The 14,562-nt window shown below is 31.8% G+C and overlaps 6 protein-coding genes across 6 annotated transcripts; 4 read left to right on the top strand and 2 right to left on the bottom strand.

The window, feature by feature from the left end:
* Positions 1–232: 232 nt before the first annotated feature.
* Positions 233–685, top strand: GO595_005696 (uncharacterized protein; the record flags this gene model as incomplete). The annotated part of the gene is made up of 1 exon (XM_067918968.1): positions 233–685. The coding sequence occupies one exon, from the start codon at positions 233–235 to the stop codon at positions 683–685; it is 453 nt and encodes a 150-aa protein (XP_067774075.1).
* Positions 686–898: 213 nt separating this feature from the next.
* Positions 899–1,813, top strand: GO595_005695 (Nin one binding Zn-ribbon like-domain-containing protein; the record flags this gene model as incomplete). The annotated part of the gene is made up of 1 exon (XM_067918967.1): positions 899–1,813. One exon carries the CDS (start codon positions 899–901, stop codon positions 1,811–1,813), a length of 915 nt encoding a protein of 304 aa, XP_067774074.1.
* A 1,985-nt stretch (positions 1,814–3,798) lies between these two features.
* GO595_005694 (protein MAATS1-like) lies at positions 3,799–5,580 on the top strand (the record flags this gene model as incomplete). Its single annotated transcript, XM_067918966.1, has 1 exon — positions 3,799–5,580. The coding sequence occupies one exon, from the start codon at positions 3,799–3,801 to the stop codon at positions 5,578–5,580; it is 1,782 nt and encodes a 593-aa protein (XP_067774073.1).
* Positions 5,581–5,843: 263 nt separating this feature from the next.
* Positions 5,844–6,563, top strand: GO595_005693 (uncharacterized protein; the record flags this gene model as incomplete). Its single annotated transcript, XM_067918963.1, has 1 exon — positions 5,844–6,563. One exon carries the CDS (start codon positions 5,844–5,846, stop codon positions 6,561–6,563), a length of 720 nt encoding a protein of 239 aa, XP_067774072.1.
* Positions 6,564–7,491: 928 nt separating this feature from the next.
* Positions 7,492–8,298, bottom strand: GO595_005692 (uncharacterized protein; the record flags this gene model as incomplete). The annotated part of the gene is made up of 1 exon (XM_067918962.1): positions 7,492–8,298. The coding sequence occupies one exon, from the start codon at positions 8,296–8,298 to the stop codon at positions 7,492–7,494; it is 807 nt and encodes a 268-aa protein (XP_067774071.1).
* A 1,905-nt stretch (positions 8,299–10,203) lies between these two features.
* GO595_005691 (IS630 family transposase) lies at positions 10,204–10,776 on the bottom strand (the record flags this gene model as incomplete). The annotated part of the gene is made up of 1 exon (XM_067918961.1): positions 10,204–10,776. One exon carries the CDS (start codon positions 10,774–10,776, stop codon positions 10,204–10,206), a length of 573 nt encoding a protein of 190 aa, XP_067774070.1.
* Between the last annotated feature and the right edge of the window lie 3,786 nt (positions 10,777–14,562).

The following is a 14,562-nucleotide window of genomic DNA, read 5'->3' as shown; positions in this document are numbered from 1 at the left end:
ATAAATCTTTTCTGGCCAGAAAGATGTACAAAAAGCGCTTTTTTTGTGTTGCAAACGGTTACAAATTGTGAGCAAAACTGCTCTTTGCGTAAAAGAAAAGGATGACATGGAAACAAAACGGTTTTCTTACTTTTAAACGTTTTTTATCCATATTTGATAATAAATAAAAATGTCATATTGTTTTATTCAATTTTTACTGGCACAAGTTTTCTCTTGATTTCATTGTAACAAAATGACGATGATGAAGACCTGTCCCTTTGTCCCTTTTCCGGACGCATTCAACGCAGAAAAGGCACTTGAAGGATCTAAAATCTCATCTCAAACATTAGATCTTTATGAAAGACCAACAGACAAGCTTGGAACTCATATTCTTTCTTTTGATATAACCCAGAAGCAATTCATTGTTGGAAACGTAAAGAGAACTCTTCAGCTTGATTTCTACCGTAAAAGAATGAGTATTAAGGGAGGATTTGAAGGAACAGTTTTTGAATCTCGAGGTAATATGATAAAGTCTTATGAAGTTGATGAAAAGGATCACTTCTTAGTAAGAATTACATTTTCTACAACTTCATCTCCACAAGAATTTTGGATGGAAACTACCGATGAAATTCAAAAGTTATTTGAATCATTGACTGAATTCCGTGAATGCTGCACTCGCCGTTCTACTTCCTCATCTAAACAGTAAAATCTAAGTTTAACAAATATTCTCTAATTAAATTTAAGTATACCAACAATGAAAATACCTCAAAAAAAATTATTTTAACCACTCATTATTCTAATGTTTTAGATTAATCATATAATAAGAACAATATATATGGATTTGGACGAAGCATTTTTTAAACGTTCTCTTTGGTTTTATAAATCATTGAAAAAGTTTTGAATCTTTGTGGTCTTGCAGATGGACGACAACCAAACTATTTTTATAGCTGATGCAAATTTTTTCATTGAAGGGAACACAACCATTCAAGCCCCACAAAAAATCTACACAACACAAGATGCATTGAATGAAGTCAGAGATCAAAGGTCTCGTGAGAATCTTGAACGCATCAAAGTATCACATGACATTATTATCCGTGAACCATCTAAAGAATCATATAATGCAGTTGTTGAATGTGCCACAGAATCAGGTAATATAAATCTCTTAAGTCAGACCGATATGCGTTTAATTGCTTTATCACTTGATATGCAACCACCTGATAAAACTGAAGAAGACACAAGCTTCAACAACGGATTTGATCAATGGATCACTGTTGACAACTTCGGCAAAATCAATGATACAGCTCATGTTATTCTTTGTACTGGTGATGCGACCATGCAATGTATTGCAGTTGTCATGGGTATACATGTTGTTTCTCCAACTGGCCAACGAATTGCCGAAGTTAAACGATGGCTCATGAGATGTTCAGCATGTGGTGCTGAAACACTTGATGCCACAAAAGAGTTTTGTCCTGAATGCGGCCAACATGAGCTCGTTAGATACGCTTTGGTCACACGCGCAGATGGCGATCACGAACTTCCACTTCCGAAGCGTTTCGAGCCCACAACGCGCGGCAAAAAATATTCTATTCCAACTAATCGTGGAGGGAAACATCAGAAGCCACGTCTCGTCCTTAGTGAGGACATGCTAATGGAAGCGCGAAGAAAGTACGCGTGGACTGGCGGCGCGAGATCACTAAAGAAAAACGCGCCGGATGGACATACGTTCTTTGAGCCAAGAAAGAAGAGCAGACCGCCACCAGAGTATGGGTTTGGTAAGGCAAATCCAAATGTACCACATCATTTACTTGGCAAAAAGAGGAAAAGGAATCAATGAATAATAATATAAATTTTTGATAAATGATTTAAAAAAAATATTATAAAAACTTTTATTTATTGTAATATTTTGGTTATAAACGAATTAAAAATTATTTGAAGGTTATGGAGTAGACTTGAAAAGTAATGTTTTTGATATTATCTTGTGTAAATATGCATATAAATTTTATGGTTGCATTGACAATTATCAACATGGAATTTCCATGTATTCATGAATTTAAAAGCAAAATTAATAATGTCTGTATGCATACAAATTGGTGATGTTAATATGTTACTATAATGCACAACGTATTTCAAAATGAAATTACTTATTTTGGCATTATATATATGCTAAGCTATGGACCAGATATATTCAGCATTTATTTAAATTATTTAAATAAACATCATATTTATTTTTATTTTTTTAGATGTTGAAGGAAATGGTGAAATAGAACAAAAGATGAATTTAGAAAATGCCAAAATATAGGGGGTGGAAAAAGCCTGTTCGTCAGGCCTTTTTTTTGATTTATATTAGATATTTATATAATCAAGTTATATAAATAAAATCTATAATAATTATATTATCATTTTTATTATAATACTTTTTTCCAAATAAATATGATGCATGAAGTAAAACAACTTTTTTTCAGTATACCCTCTGAAAGAGAACGTTTAATCATTCTTATGTCAGTTCCAATTGAGGAATTACGTTCTGTTGTTTATTTTCTTTTGTTAGAATCAAATGAAAATCAAGACATATATAGTCGATTATGTGCTGTATATGGTGATAATATTATTACACTTGGAACAGTTCAGAAATGGACAAAAAAGATGAATGAACATACATTCTCAATTTTCAAATCGAAAAAAACAGGGATACCAAGAAGATCAGATTTAGATCAAAAAATAGCCAATTTTATATTAAGTTATCCATATGCATCGACCAAGAGAATTGCCAAGAATGTAGGTGCAGAGCCGTATATAATGAATGGATGAACAGACTTTTAATTACAATCGAAACTCAAGGTTAATACATAGCATAATAAATAAACAAATTTTCTTTTACTTTTTTATTCATTGAAAAAAAGGCTGACGAACGCACTTTTTCCACCCCCAATAAGTAAAAATTCAGATAATAGTCAAAATGGTTCGATGGGAAAAAATATAAATTAGATAACCCTTACAATGAAGATACTAATAATAATAACTTTTAGAAAAATTAAACTTAATTAAAAAAAAAAATTGAAAAATAAATTTATTTTTGATTTTCTCTTATTTAGTCTAAGAAAGCTTAAGTTTGAGTAAATGAAATTTTAGCTCTAATCGATTGTGAATAAAATTAAAACAATTTTTTATATTTATGTGAATTTTATTTAATTTAATTTTTCTAATCATTTTTTACAATATAAGCAAGAGAAAGCTTTCGGATAAACATGACCACATTCCTCGCATCTAACAAACAAATTCTGATTAGCATCCTTGTATATATGTGCAATGCAATAATCAGAGAATGGAACGGCATTATTAATACATGAATCTGAATTGCATAATATTCCGAGTTCTGGATTACATTTTCTAGAACTTTCTGCCCACTGACGTCTTCTTTGGAAAATTTCTTTTATCTCTTCTATATTACCATTTTCTAAAATATTTTTTATATTTGCACATTCTTCCTTTATCATTTCTTGTTCTTTTTGCATGTTAATTTGGTATAAATAAAACCTTTTAATTCTGATATATTTTTCTTCATTTGATAGATTAGCATCTGATGATAGTAAGCCTACATTTCTTAAAAGTTCACTTGTATCAAAACCTGATAAATTTACATCATAAACTGGATTATCTGTTGTTTCGAAGTTATCTGGTGGCCGTATGAGAGATGTATCGCAATTATTCTGTTCCAGAATCTTCAGAATGTTTTCCCCCATTTTATTTTTCATATAACATTTCATGTGTTTTGTGTACGTTAACGGTCATTTTCAGTAACGAATTTTTTCGAGATTCAAAATGTCTTATGCAGTAACAAAAACAAGGCAATTTGATTATCGATATGATCCATTTTATCGTGATAGCACAATGCGTCCTACGCCTAATGTTGCGTATTGTACAACACTTCAAAATACAGATGTCAATGGTTCAGATAGACCGTTATTCTTTGCTTCTCCAATTACAAGTAATGTTACAGCACGCCCACCTGATGTTATTCTTGCAACGACACCAATAACAGCGCCAGAATCACCACATGAAAAGAAAGTTAAATCACATAAAAAAGTTGATGTTGCAGTCCAAACAGCATATCGTGAATCCTCAGGCCAAACAGATCCCTGGCTTCCCGACACCACAGATCATACTCAACCACGAGCCTGGTTTGAAGAAGAAGAACTTGAAAATCTCTCAATTGAAGAACGACAAAAGCGCTTAATTGAAATTGAAGTTGAACAATGGGCTAAACGTGATCGTTACATCAATGAAATTCAACAACAACGTCTTAATCTTCTTGTCAAAAGTTTTCAACAACGTGAAGATGAAGATTCAGTTATCCGTCAACGTCGAGTCGAAAGTGTAATAACAGCTCGTGAAGAAAAGCGCAAAGCAGCGATCGAACGTATCGAAAAGAAGCGACTTAAAGTCTTGCGTACACTTACAGAGCAACGACGCCAAATGACTTCACGTAATCGAACCACGCGCGACATAATAAACGAATATTCTAATAAAGGAAGTAGTGCATATGCGCCATTACGTCGTAATGGTAAAGCTGATTCCCGTTGCTACATGAACAAAGCCGTATATGGTAAACGCGATGTTAATACTGATACATCATTAAATGCGTTAAATGAAATCGAATCGATGTATTCCAAGACTCAAGTTAAACCACTTCGTAAAGAGAAGAATTGGAAACGCTCCGAAAAGGCGCAACAAGAATATCTAAAGACAGTTGAGCAATCAGTACTTGAGAAACGAGGCGACAAATCATCGATTAACAATAAGAAGAAAGTACAACCATTAAAAATTGCACAACGAATCGAAAAGCCACCACCGCGACCACAAACTCCTGTTATACAACCTAATATTGAAAATGACGAACGCGAAATGGCGATAATATTGTTGCAGCGATTAATTAGAGGTCGTTCGATGCAAAATGAGATGTATCATAGTTTAGAAAACCAACGACAACTTATACGCGAGTTAAGGACAATCGAAGCGCTTAAAGAAGTTGAAGAGAAATCGGAAACGAAAGAAGAGAAAGAAATCGCAGAGAACTTACGGAATAATATCGAAAAGACATCAAACGCCGAAGGAAAAGTTATTGGCGAAATGTTAGTGTTCTTGAATAATCAATTACAAAGAAGAATGGAAGAACGAAGAATCGACGCAATGATGAAATTAGCGGAAAGAGAAAGAAGAAGAAGAGAAGCGGAAGAAAACGGAAGAAGAGAAGAAGAAATTAAGCGACAAAAAATCGAAGACGAAGCGTTTAGGAAAATTATGGGCGTTAACTATGAAACTGCGGATTCGTATTTGGAAAGTATTATTAACGAATCGATAAACGTAACAGCAAATGATATCGCGAAAAATATTGCAATGAAAGATGCCGAGAAAATTACAAATTTCACCGCAACTGCTGCGAATAGTGGTAACGATCAGGCTATTGTCGCAAGGGATTTGGTGGCCGCATTCTTGTTCCCTGAAGTAGAAAAGGAAACAATTAGAAAGAGACTAAGAATAGAACAAAACAAATTTAAACACGCTGCGGAAAATGCTATCAAAAAAATCGATTCTAATCTTTGAAATAAAAATTTATTATTTAAATTAATTAAAAGCTTATTTCTAACTAAGCATTCTTACATTATGGAATTAAAACAAATAATAGCAATATATTACTTGGATGTTTTTTATTGAGTAATTCATATATGAAACTTTGTTGTTAACTGTGTTGGCAAAACGATTATATTTGCTTCAAATTTGTCATTTTGTGCTATCGTAAAGTACGAGCAAAGGTGCACGTTTAATTTCCATATCAATTTTGACTAGGTTTGTTCAAATTCAGTACAATGAACAACCAAGATAAAAAGCCAGTTCAAAATAAAAATCCAACACCACTTCCAAGATTCGCTCCAGCTAGGCCTAGAACAAATTCTATGACTTCGAGTCGCTCTGTACCTATGCTTACACAATTAAATACTCCTTTGCCTACCAAAAAAGAAATTAAAAAACAGGCACCAGCAAGGAAACCTAGGCAACCACATCTACTTGATTTTGCTAACACACCATCCTCAATGAGGAAACAAACGATTGGTGAAGTTTTACATCCTCCAAATTCTAAACCAGTTTCTCTAATTGCCAGTGATGACACAATTCAAGACGAATCAAATATAGCAGTTCAGCTTCCACTAGTTCCTGTTCCTGAACAAAAGACCCCGATTTCAAATCTTTTATCAACAGAAAAAGGCGATAAACTTATTCTTGTACAACTTCCATCATCTCTTCCAATTGCGTATCCTAATGATTCCGCACAAATTGACACAAATCCACTTGTTGCTGCAGCAGATGGACAAATAGGAACAATTCAAATCCATCAAAGTGGAAAAGTAACAGCAAAATTCGGTAACATACAATTTGATGTTTCGTCTGGAGTTGCTCCAAGTTGTATTCAACTCTTATGCGTAAAAACACAGTCAGGAATCGAGTACGCACCAATTTCGGGTAATAAACTTCAGTTCAATATAGACGTCGACCAAATGCTTTCGGACATTAGCAAGGAAGCAGACTAATTTATTAATAAATTAATTGTGTAACTAAACTTTATTTTTTTAACTTTGTTTAACAATAAATTGAAATGAAAAACATTTTTATCTTATATATCTTCTAAAATAATAATTAAATAAATCGATTTCATACAACTCAAAATATTAAATGTTATTAAGCTTGTAAAGAAAATTGATGTCTTAGATGTAGTATAACCATTTATTCCTTCATTTGTTAATGGAACATTATCATAGTTGAAGGTTATCTTGATGAAATGATGGATGTTTTAAAGAAGTTATTAATGAAAAACTTACAATTAAAGACGCAAATGGCTTCGAATTGAAATTGTGTGCAAAGGCAAGAATGTAAAATGTATATGAATTTGATAAATGATTTAGTTGTTCATTAATTATAAAATATTAAATAAATGAAAATTTTGCATAAGATTTATAATAATCTTTAATATCACATTGTTCAATTCAAATAAATTACCTACTTTAATATCCAATGGATTTATATCAATTTGAATAATTGAGTAATTTAAACATTGATTAAGTTTTATAGATCGAATAACCATTTTTATGAGTAGGATTATTATATTGATCCATAAATATGTTTGAGAAATTTAACTAATTTGATACAATATTACATCATGTTTTTAATTTATATATATTACTTAAGAATAAAATTCTAAAAACAAAACAAACACATTATATTTTTGGATTGATTTGAGATATTTTCTAAAGTGTAGACCAAATATTCAATAATGGACATATGACCTACATATAACATATATAAAAAGGAGACAATGTATCAAGTTATATTGCAATTGCATTTTAATTATTTAAATTCATCAAAGCATTATCCAATTATCTATAATTTATACAATCAAAAACAAATGTATTTATAGTCAATACTAACTAAAAATAAACATTTTATATTGCACTTAATGTTTTATGTTGTCGGATTTGGGTTTAATTCCGAAAAAATTTGATCTGCATCTGACATATGAATCAACTCGTTATCATATTGCACATTCGCAGATGCGTTCATATCCTTTTCTCCGTACTTTGCGCGCAGTTCATCTTTTGTCGATGCATTTTTTATACATTTTATCTGTACAAATTCGACATGTGCCCAATAGACAAGGTCCAAAATGAAATCGAATGAAAACAACAACGAAATCAAATAAACAATTCGCATGTATTTTCTGTTAAGTAACTCGAAGGTTTTATCATTTCCATTCATCAAAATCATTGGTTCACATTCCACGTCAACATTCGCCACAATTTTATAAGTCGTTTGCCCTCTGCGATTATTAACAGTGAATTCTAATTCAACGTCACTTGCTGGATATGACTCGATCGAGAAATATGCAAAAATCGGAACATTGGACGGAAGTCGAACATCTGCTCCTTCTTCTTGCCACGTCAAGTATTCCAATTCATAAGTTTTCACATTTGGACCTTTGACTAAAAATGTTGGCGGTGCCATTCTTACTTTAGTTATATCATGTTGAAGCTCTTCAAGTGTGACAACTTTAGGACGAATGAAAAAATTGGTTGGTAAATATGGAGACTTGTATGAGTCAGAAAATGGATAACGAAGAAAAACTTTAATCAGAATAATTATGATATATATGCAGAGTAAAGGATAAAAAAGTGTAGAGCCTACATCAAATGTGAAACAACAAATTAATTGTGATATTGTAGCGCCTAAATAAAATAGTGTTATAAGAGGAAAGGAGAAGAGAAAATACATTCGAGAAAAAGGAAAGTTTTTGAGGATTTGCTGCTTATGATTACAATAATAAAGTATAAAAAATATATATGGAATAATAAAAATGAATCCAGAAATAAAAATCATTGCTGCTTTGCTTCCAGTGTTATAGCACCATACTGAAAGTTGTGTTGGATAACATATTGAACGATTTGTTGAAACAGTACCATTAGGAAATTTATCCACAGAATTGAGACAAAGGCCATCACACATGACATCACCACATAGAAATTTAGATCCCACAGGTATTTCAAAAGGAGACGAAGGAAACATATAAACGTATTTGAAATTTCGGTTATCAGGTTTAAAAGTGCAACAACTATAGCTATAGAAAAATATTGGGCATTTATTTAGCGATTCACTTTTCGTGTATAATATGATCGTATATACATTCAAATTTGTATTCGTATTTCGGTTTTGCGTTAAAATTTTTATTGAAAAAGTTGTTGTAAGGTCGCGCCAAAAATAGGTAAAAGTAGCGCCAATTTCATGATTTTATTCGGATTCCCCAAATACTACCAATTATACTAGAAATGTTATCAATTGGTCCCAATTATACTAGAAATGTTATCAATTGTTACCAATTATATGATAAATGTTACCAATTATTACCAAATGCTTCCGAATGTTTAATTACATCTTAAATCATTTTGCCGAACATTATTATATTTTCAAATTACTTCATTTTATAATTTCAAATTTTAATTACTTTATTTACTAATGTTTCATTCATATTTTTTGTTATTTGATTTTTAATTTATTACTTATCTTAGATAATTTCTATATTATTGATTTATTTTATATATTTTATTTATTTATTATTTATTATTTAAAATAAAAAAATAATTAAATTTTATATACTTAAGAAGTTAAGTTAGCTAATGGGCACCTTGGTGCTGTATGACCTTTCTGCCCACATATGCTACATCTATACTGCTTTTTTTCTCTGGTGCTCCAAATTCAGTATTATTTCTTGGATGTGTTTGAGGTCGACCAGGAACTAAAAAATTTGGTGGTAAAAGTATTTCTTCATTTATCCCAGATTGATGTTCAATCGAAAACAAATTATCTAGAATTGCATGCAAAATATCCTGGTTTTTTTGATTCTTCGAAGCTGAGCTGAAATATCTTTCAAATTTTGCAACACAATTTGAATACGACCAATCAGAATCATTTGTTTTATTTTTTTGAACAGTAACCACACTATTATCAATTAAATTTATATTTAAATTATCAGAATGTCTCCATCTTGGAAGGAAATCATCAAGTAAAAGGAGAGGCATTCTATCTTCTTTAATTCTTTCTAAGACAAAATGCTTACATGGAATCCCAAACATAATACAAATATTGCAGCATTCCGAATTGTATTCAGTAATGCATCCAACTCTATTCATTTCATTGTATTCATTTAAAACAATGCTAAGTGCAACTGATCCTATTTTTAATGCATCTTCTCTCAAAATTATGTCATCAGGCATTTCAATTCGTTTATCTGATGCTGATAATATTCTTAATCTTTCACCCCTTAAATATACAGCGCGAAATATCAATGGTAGTGAAAGAATTTGATGATCAGTTAAGTTCTTTAAGCTACCAAAGAAACCTTCAACTCGATTTGAAGTATTATTGTCAGCGTGCATGTATTTATTTGTTAGACTTGGTAGCCAATGTTCTTTTTCTTCGAGGAGGTGTATTAATATACTGACAATTTATCTAGAGTTGGGAAAACGATAGATTTCCACCGGTGTCACTTTTGCACAAGAGAGTTACTATTTTGGATCTGCCAAGCAACATTTCAAGAATTTTAAAACCACAACACTATCAACAAATCTACATTAGTTCGTAAACCATTTACTTCAATTATTTTGCAAAATGTCGATTTTTCGTTTATTCAAAATTCCATCCGCAATGATGATAAAAGTTCTTAACCATTTTTTCCGGAAACTCTTCGCAAAGTGAAAAAAAGCCTTTTTTTTTCTTTTCTGTTGTAGTTGTGTCCATTTTCGATATTCTTGACTTCAGAACAGAAAAAAAAGAATCATCACATACAGAAGCAAGCTTTGCATTTTGTGGTGGAAGATAAAAGCACTCAACATGCTTCTCTTCCAAGTTTTTCTTAATTTTTGAATTCATGTGAACTCTTAGGCGATCCATGATCAAGACAGTTCCAGAAGGGTTTCCGTATTTGTTTGCGAATTCTTCCGACCATTGGTTCATTTGATCAAAGCCCATTCCTGCCACTTTCTTTTTAACAACAACACTTCTCCCATTGACCTTCTTAGTTTTTTGAGGAGAATGAGAAATGAAATAAGGATGAATGGTTCCATCGGCAGATAGCGCCACAACACCTGTATCTCTTTTATGATCTCCAGGTGAAACAACACCTACTGAATCCATTGTGGATGGGTTAACGTAAGTGCGTTGTGAAACAGAACCATTCCACAACCCCGTCTCATCCATGGTAAATATCCTGGATGATGGAATGGAATTGGAAGAAACAAAATTCGAAACTTCATCTTGAAAATCTTTCACTTCTTGCTCTAGGGTACTTCGAACTTCTTTTTTGTTTCTTTCTTGGGTTTTTCGGCTAGGCCAACCATGCCTCTTATAAAAATTACTGATATATTAATCAGAAGCTTTCTGAACTCTCCCATTGGTAATTCTTACAATAGCTTCTCTTGTCCATTCGATTGAAACTACTTCATGATTTGCTCTTTTATCAATTGCCATTTGTATCAGGCTTCTTTCCTTCTCATCAGTTAGCAGCTTCCTGTTTCTAGGGTGTACTTGTCTTTGCTTTCGAGCCTCAAGAGACATATCCTTGTGAGCCCACCTATGAATTGTACTTTTTGGAATTGACGAAGAATCAAAGATATCTTGCCATTTACATCCATTGTTCCTTGCTTTTGTGACTTGTTCTTTTATATATTGCTTTTTTTCTGGCTTTAGAAAGCAAGATTTGATGCTGAGATTTTTCATTAACTGAAATGGCGCCAACCTCTATCCAAATATTCAATTATTGAATGATTTATATAAGTAAAGCATTCAAATTTCAATTAATTTTCCCATCCTAAAATGAAAGTAAAACTAATTTAACTTGAGAATATGTTTAACTTTGCCATTCAAATGGAAATTGTCAGTATTAGCACACACACACACACACACATCTCGTTTCACTTCGTGCTACGCACTCGTTCGCTCCGCTGTGCTCTCGCCGCTCCTTCGTCGCGAGCTTCGATGTGTTGGTCCGCTCCTTCGTCGCTACCACATGATATCCATTAATATTATTCTCTACATTCCATCAAGTCATCAATTATTTATGTTTGTATTGTTGTGCGCTCATTATTTTACATCAAGTCATCAAGCATTTATGGTATCATTCATGGCGGCATTCATGATTTTTCATGATGCAAAATACTAATAAATAATAAATAATAAATAAATAATAAATAAATAATAATAAATAATAACAAATAATAACAAATGAAACTAGTTCCCACATTCCCCCGGTAATGTTTAACAGTAAATAATAATAAAAAATTCTAGTTCCCACATTCCTCCGATAGTGGTATAACAGTAAATAATAACAAATAAAACTAGTTTCGACATTTTTTCGGTAATGTTTAACAGTAAATAATAACAAATAATAATAGTTTCCACACTTCTCCGATAGTGAGTATCATATGGTAGCGACGAAGGAGCGAACCAACACACCGAGGCGCATAGCGCCGAGAGCAAGCCGTAGGCTAAAGCGCAGGGCATAGCCCTAGCTAGCCAGGGTTGTGTGTGTGTGTGTGTATTGATACTTATCAAATTCTGTCCAATATGAATCAAGCAGTATATAATTAATGCATTTGGCCATCATTTTTCAATTGCATTAATTTGTGTTGGATTTCTATCATAAACAAACGACCTAATTTCGCCAACATTTTATTTAACATTTAAAAAATAGTCAATAAATGCTTTTTGGGTCCGATTTACAATGAAGGAAAATGAAAGAATGATTTTTTCCATTTTCATTTTCACATAGCATCACTAATAAAGGAAGTCCGTAATAATTAGTGCAAGATGTATCGTCTACAATGGATATATCGTTGGAAATTGGGCTCAAACATATCGGAAGATGATGAACATAGCATCCACTAAATACTTCATTATCAATTAACATGATACTTTTCCAATTTTTCCATAGATTCATTTCTTTTTGTAAGTTTTCCATATCATTAATTTTCTCATTCTTTAAAATTGATCTTCTAGCGCCATATAAGACATCTTTAGTGCATAAAAGATTCATATTTAATCGAATTTTTCCTGATGTCACTCCTTGCATTATGGCTTCTTTAATTCCTGCTCGTTGTAAAGTTGTGAGTAAATTTTGTTTTCTATGGTTAGGTTTTGAATTAACACTGTGGGTATGCTTTTCATCAATTGAAATAAATTTTACAATTCCATTAATAAGTTGAAATCTTGCTTCGACTTTGCAATTATATATTGTCCTATTGTGACAACAAGCAAAAATTTGTGTTTTTATTGATTTACCTGTCAAAAAAGCTATTAATTTGCTGCCATATAATTCGGATATTTCAATAACTCGCGTTACTAAAGAATCAAGTGAATTCATTGCTGTACTATCGAGTTTTTTAACACACACACACACAGCGCTATGTGAGCTTCGTGCTACGCACTCGCTCCCACCCGCGCTACATAAACTAAAGGATGAACGGCTAAAATCGATTGAATTATCATAAATCGGTTGGTTTTGATTGAAAGTAATAAAATATATTTAAATTCATGATGACATTTATTTTTTAAATGTGTGATGCATGAATCCGGCTGAGTTGTTGTTAATACTATGTGGAAAGTTGTAAATTCTATGCTACCTGATAACTTGATATACCAGGTAGTTACCAGGTAATATTGCGATTAGCTAAAGGAAATTTAATATTGTTATGTGAGTTTCTCAAATCTTGTGAAATGACGTGAAAATCGTGAGTTTACGGGAGCTGATGATGATAACGGATGAGTTGTTGTTAATGCTATGTGGAAAGTTGTTATTAACTGAGGTTGTGAATGTAAAAAGTACTGTTTAAAATTTCGAGGGTTAACTTTAACCAAAAAGTGAACCCTCAACGAAACGGAGAAAATGAGCATTTTTTGAAGGCTTTAACGCAAAAGTTGACGGTTGATTTATCGGAAAGAATTTAATGTTAATTCTCTGTCGAAAGTTGTAAATTCTATGTGGATTTTAGTGTTTTGAACTTAAAAAGTACCGTTAAAATTTTGAGGGTTAACTTTAACCAAAAAGTGAACCCTCAACGAATCGGAGAAAATAAGCATTTTTTGAAGGATTTAACGCAAAAAGAATATGACAAAAAAATAAATTATTTAAACTAAGTTTTATAATAATCCGTAAAGTTTCATGAATTTTTTATAACGTACTTGTACTTTTTTATGATTCACGTCATACGCTCTAACAAATGCCAAACCGCGCTTATCATAACAGATTGTTAATTTTCTAAATTTAATGTCGTTCCAGAAGAAGAAAGAATCAAGCTCAGGATCATAATAATAATCTTTAAATTTATGGTTACCGTATTCTAAAATTTCAATTGAATCTTCATTGATTTCGTCGAAGAATTCAAAAGCTCTATCGCTATATGAAGAAGTATTTTTTTAGATTTTCTGACTGATAAACCCAACGGAGATTTGAAACGTGATTGTTTGAACGATTGTGATCTATATGATCTATAAAAGGTTTGTCATCAGGATTTGGAATAAATTGTAATGCAACAATACGATGTTTAAGATATAATTTTCTGTTTAATTTACATGCAATATAACCGGTAGTTTTAATTGAAAATTCTTTAATGATTTTTTTATCATTTTTTCTTCTAATGGCATAAGGGTATTCTGTGTTAATCTCATAATTTCGGTTTACGACGCAAGTTTTCCAACTCATATTTTATTAAAAATAAAAAATTAAATTTTTTTAAAATTAGCTTTAATTTTTTATTTTGTAAAATCATCCGAAAAATGTTAATTTACTTCGTTTCGTTGAGGGTTCAAAAAAAGGGTTCACTTTTTTATTTTTTTAACCCTCAGAAATTTTGTGTCACTTTTCGAGTGTCACTTTTTTTGTAAAGGTCGTTGGTTCGAGATACAGCACTATTGAATTTTTTATGGAACCACTTTTTTACAATTTCAAATAACATGTCTTTTCATAACATTTCCGAAAAATTCATTTCG

This window comes from Histomonas meleagridis (assembly GCF_020186115.1).
Source record: "Histomonas meleagridis strain 2922-C6/04-10x chromosome Unknown contig_39, whole genome shotgun sequence".
Lineage (NCBI taxonomy): Eukaryota > Parabasalia > Tritrichomonadida > Dientamoebidae > Histomonas > Histomonas meleagridis.
This window is presented reverse-complemented; position numbering and strand designations above follow the sequence as displayed.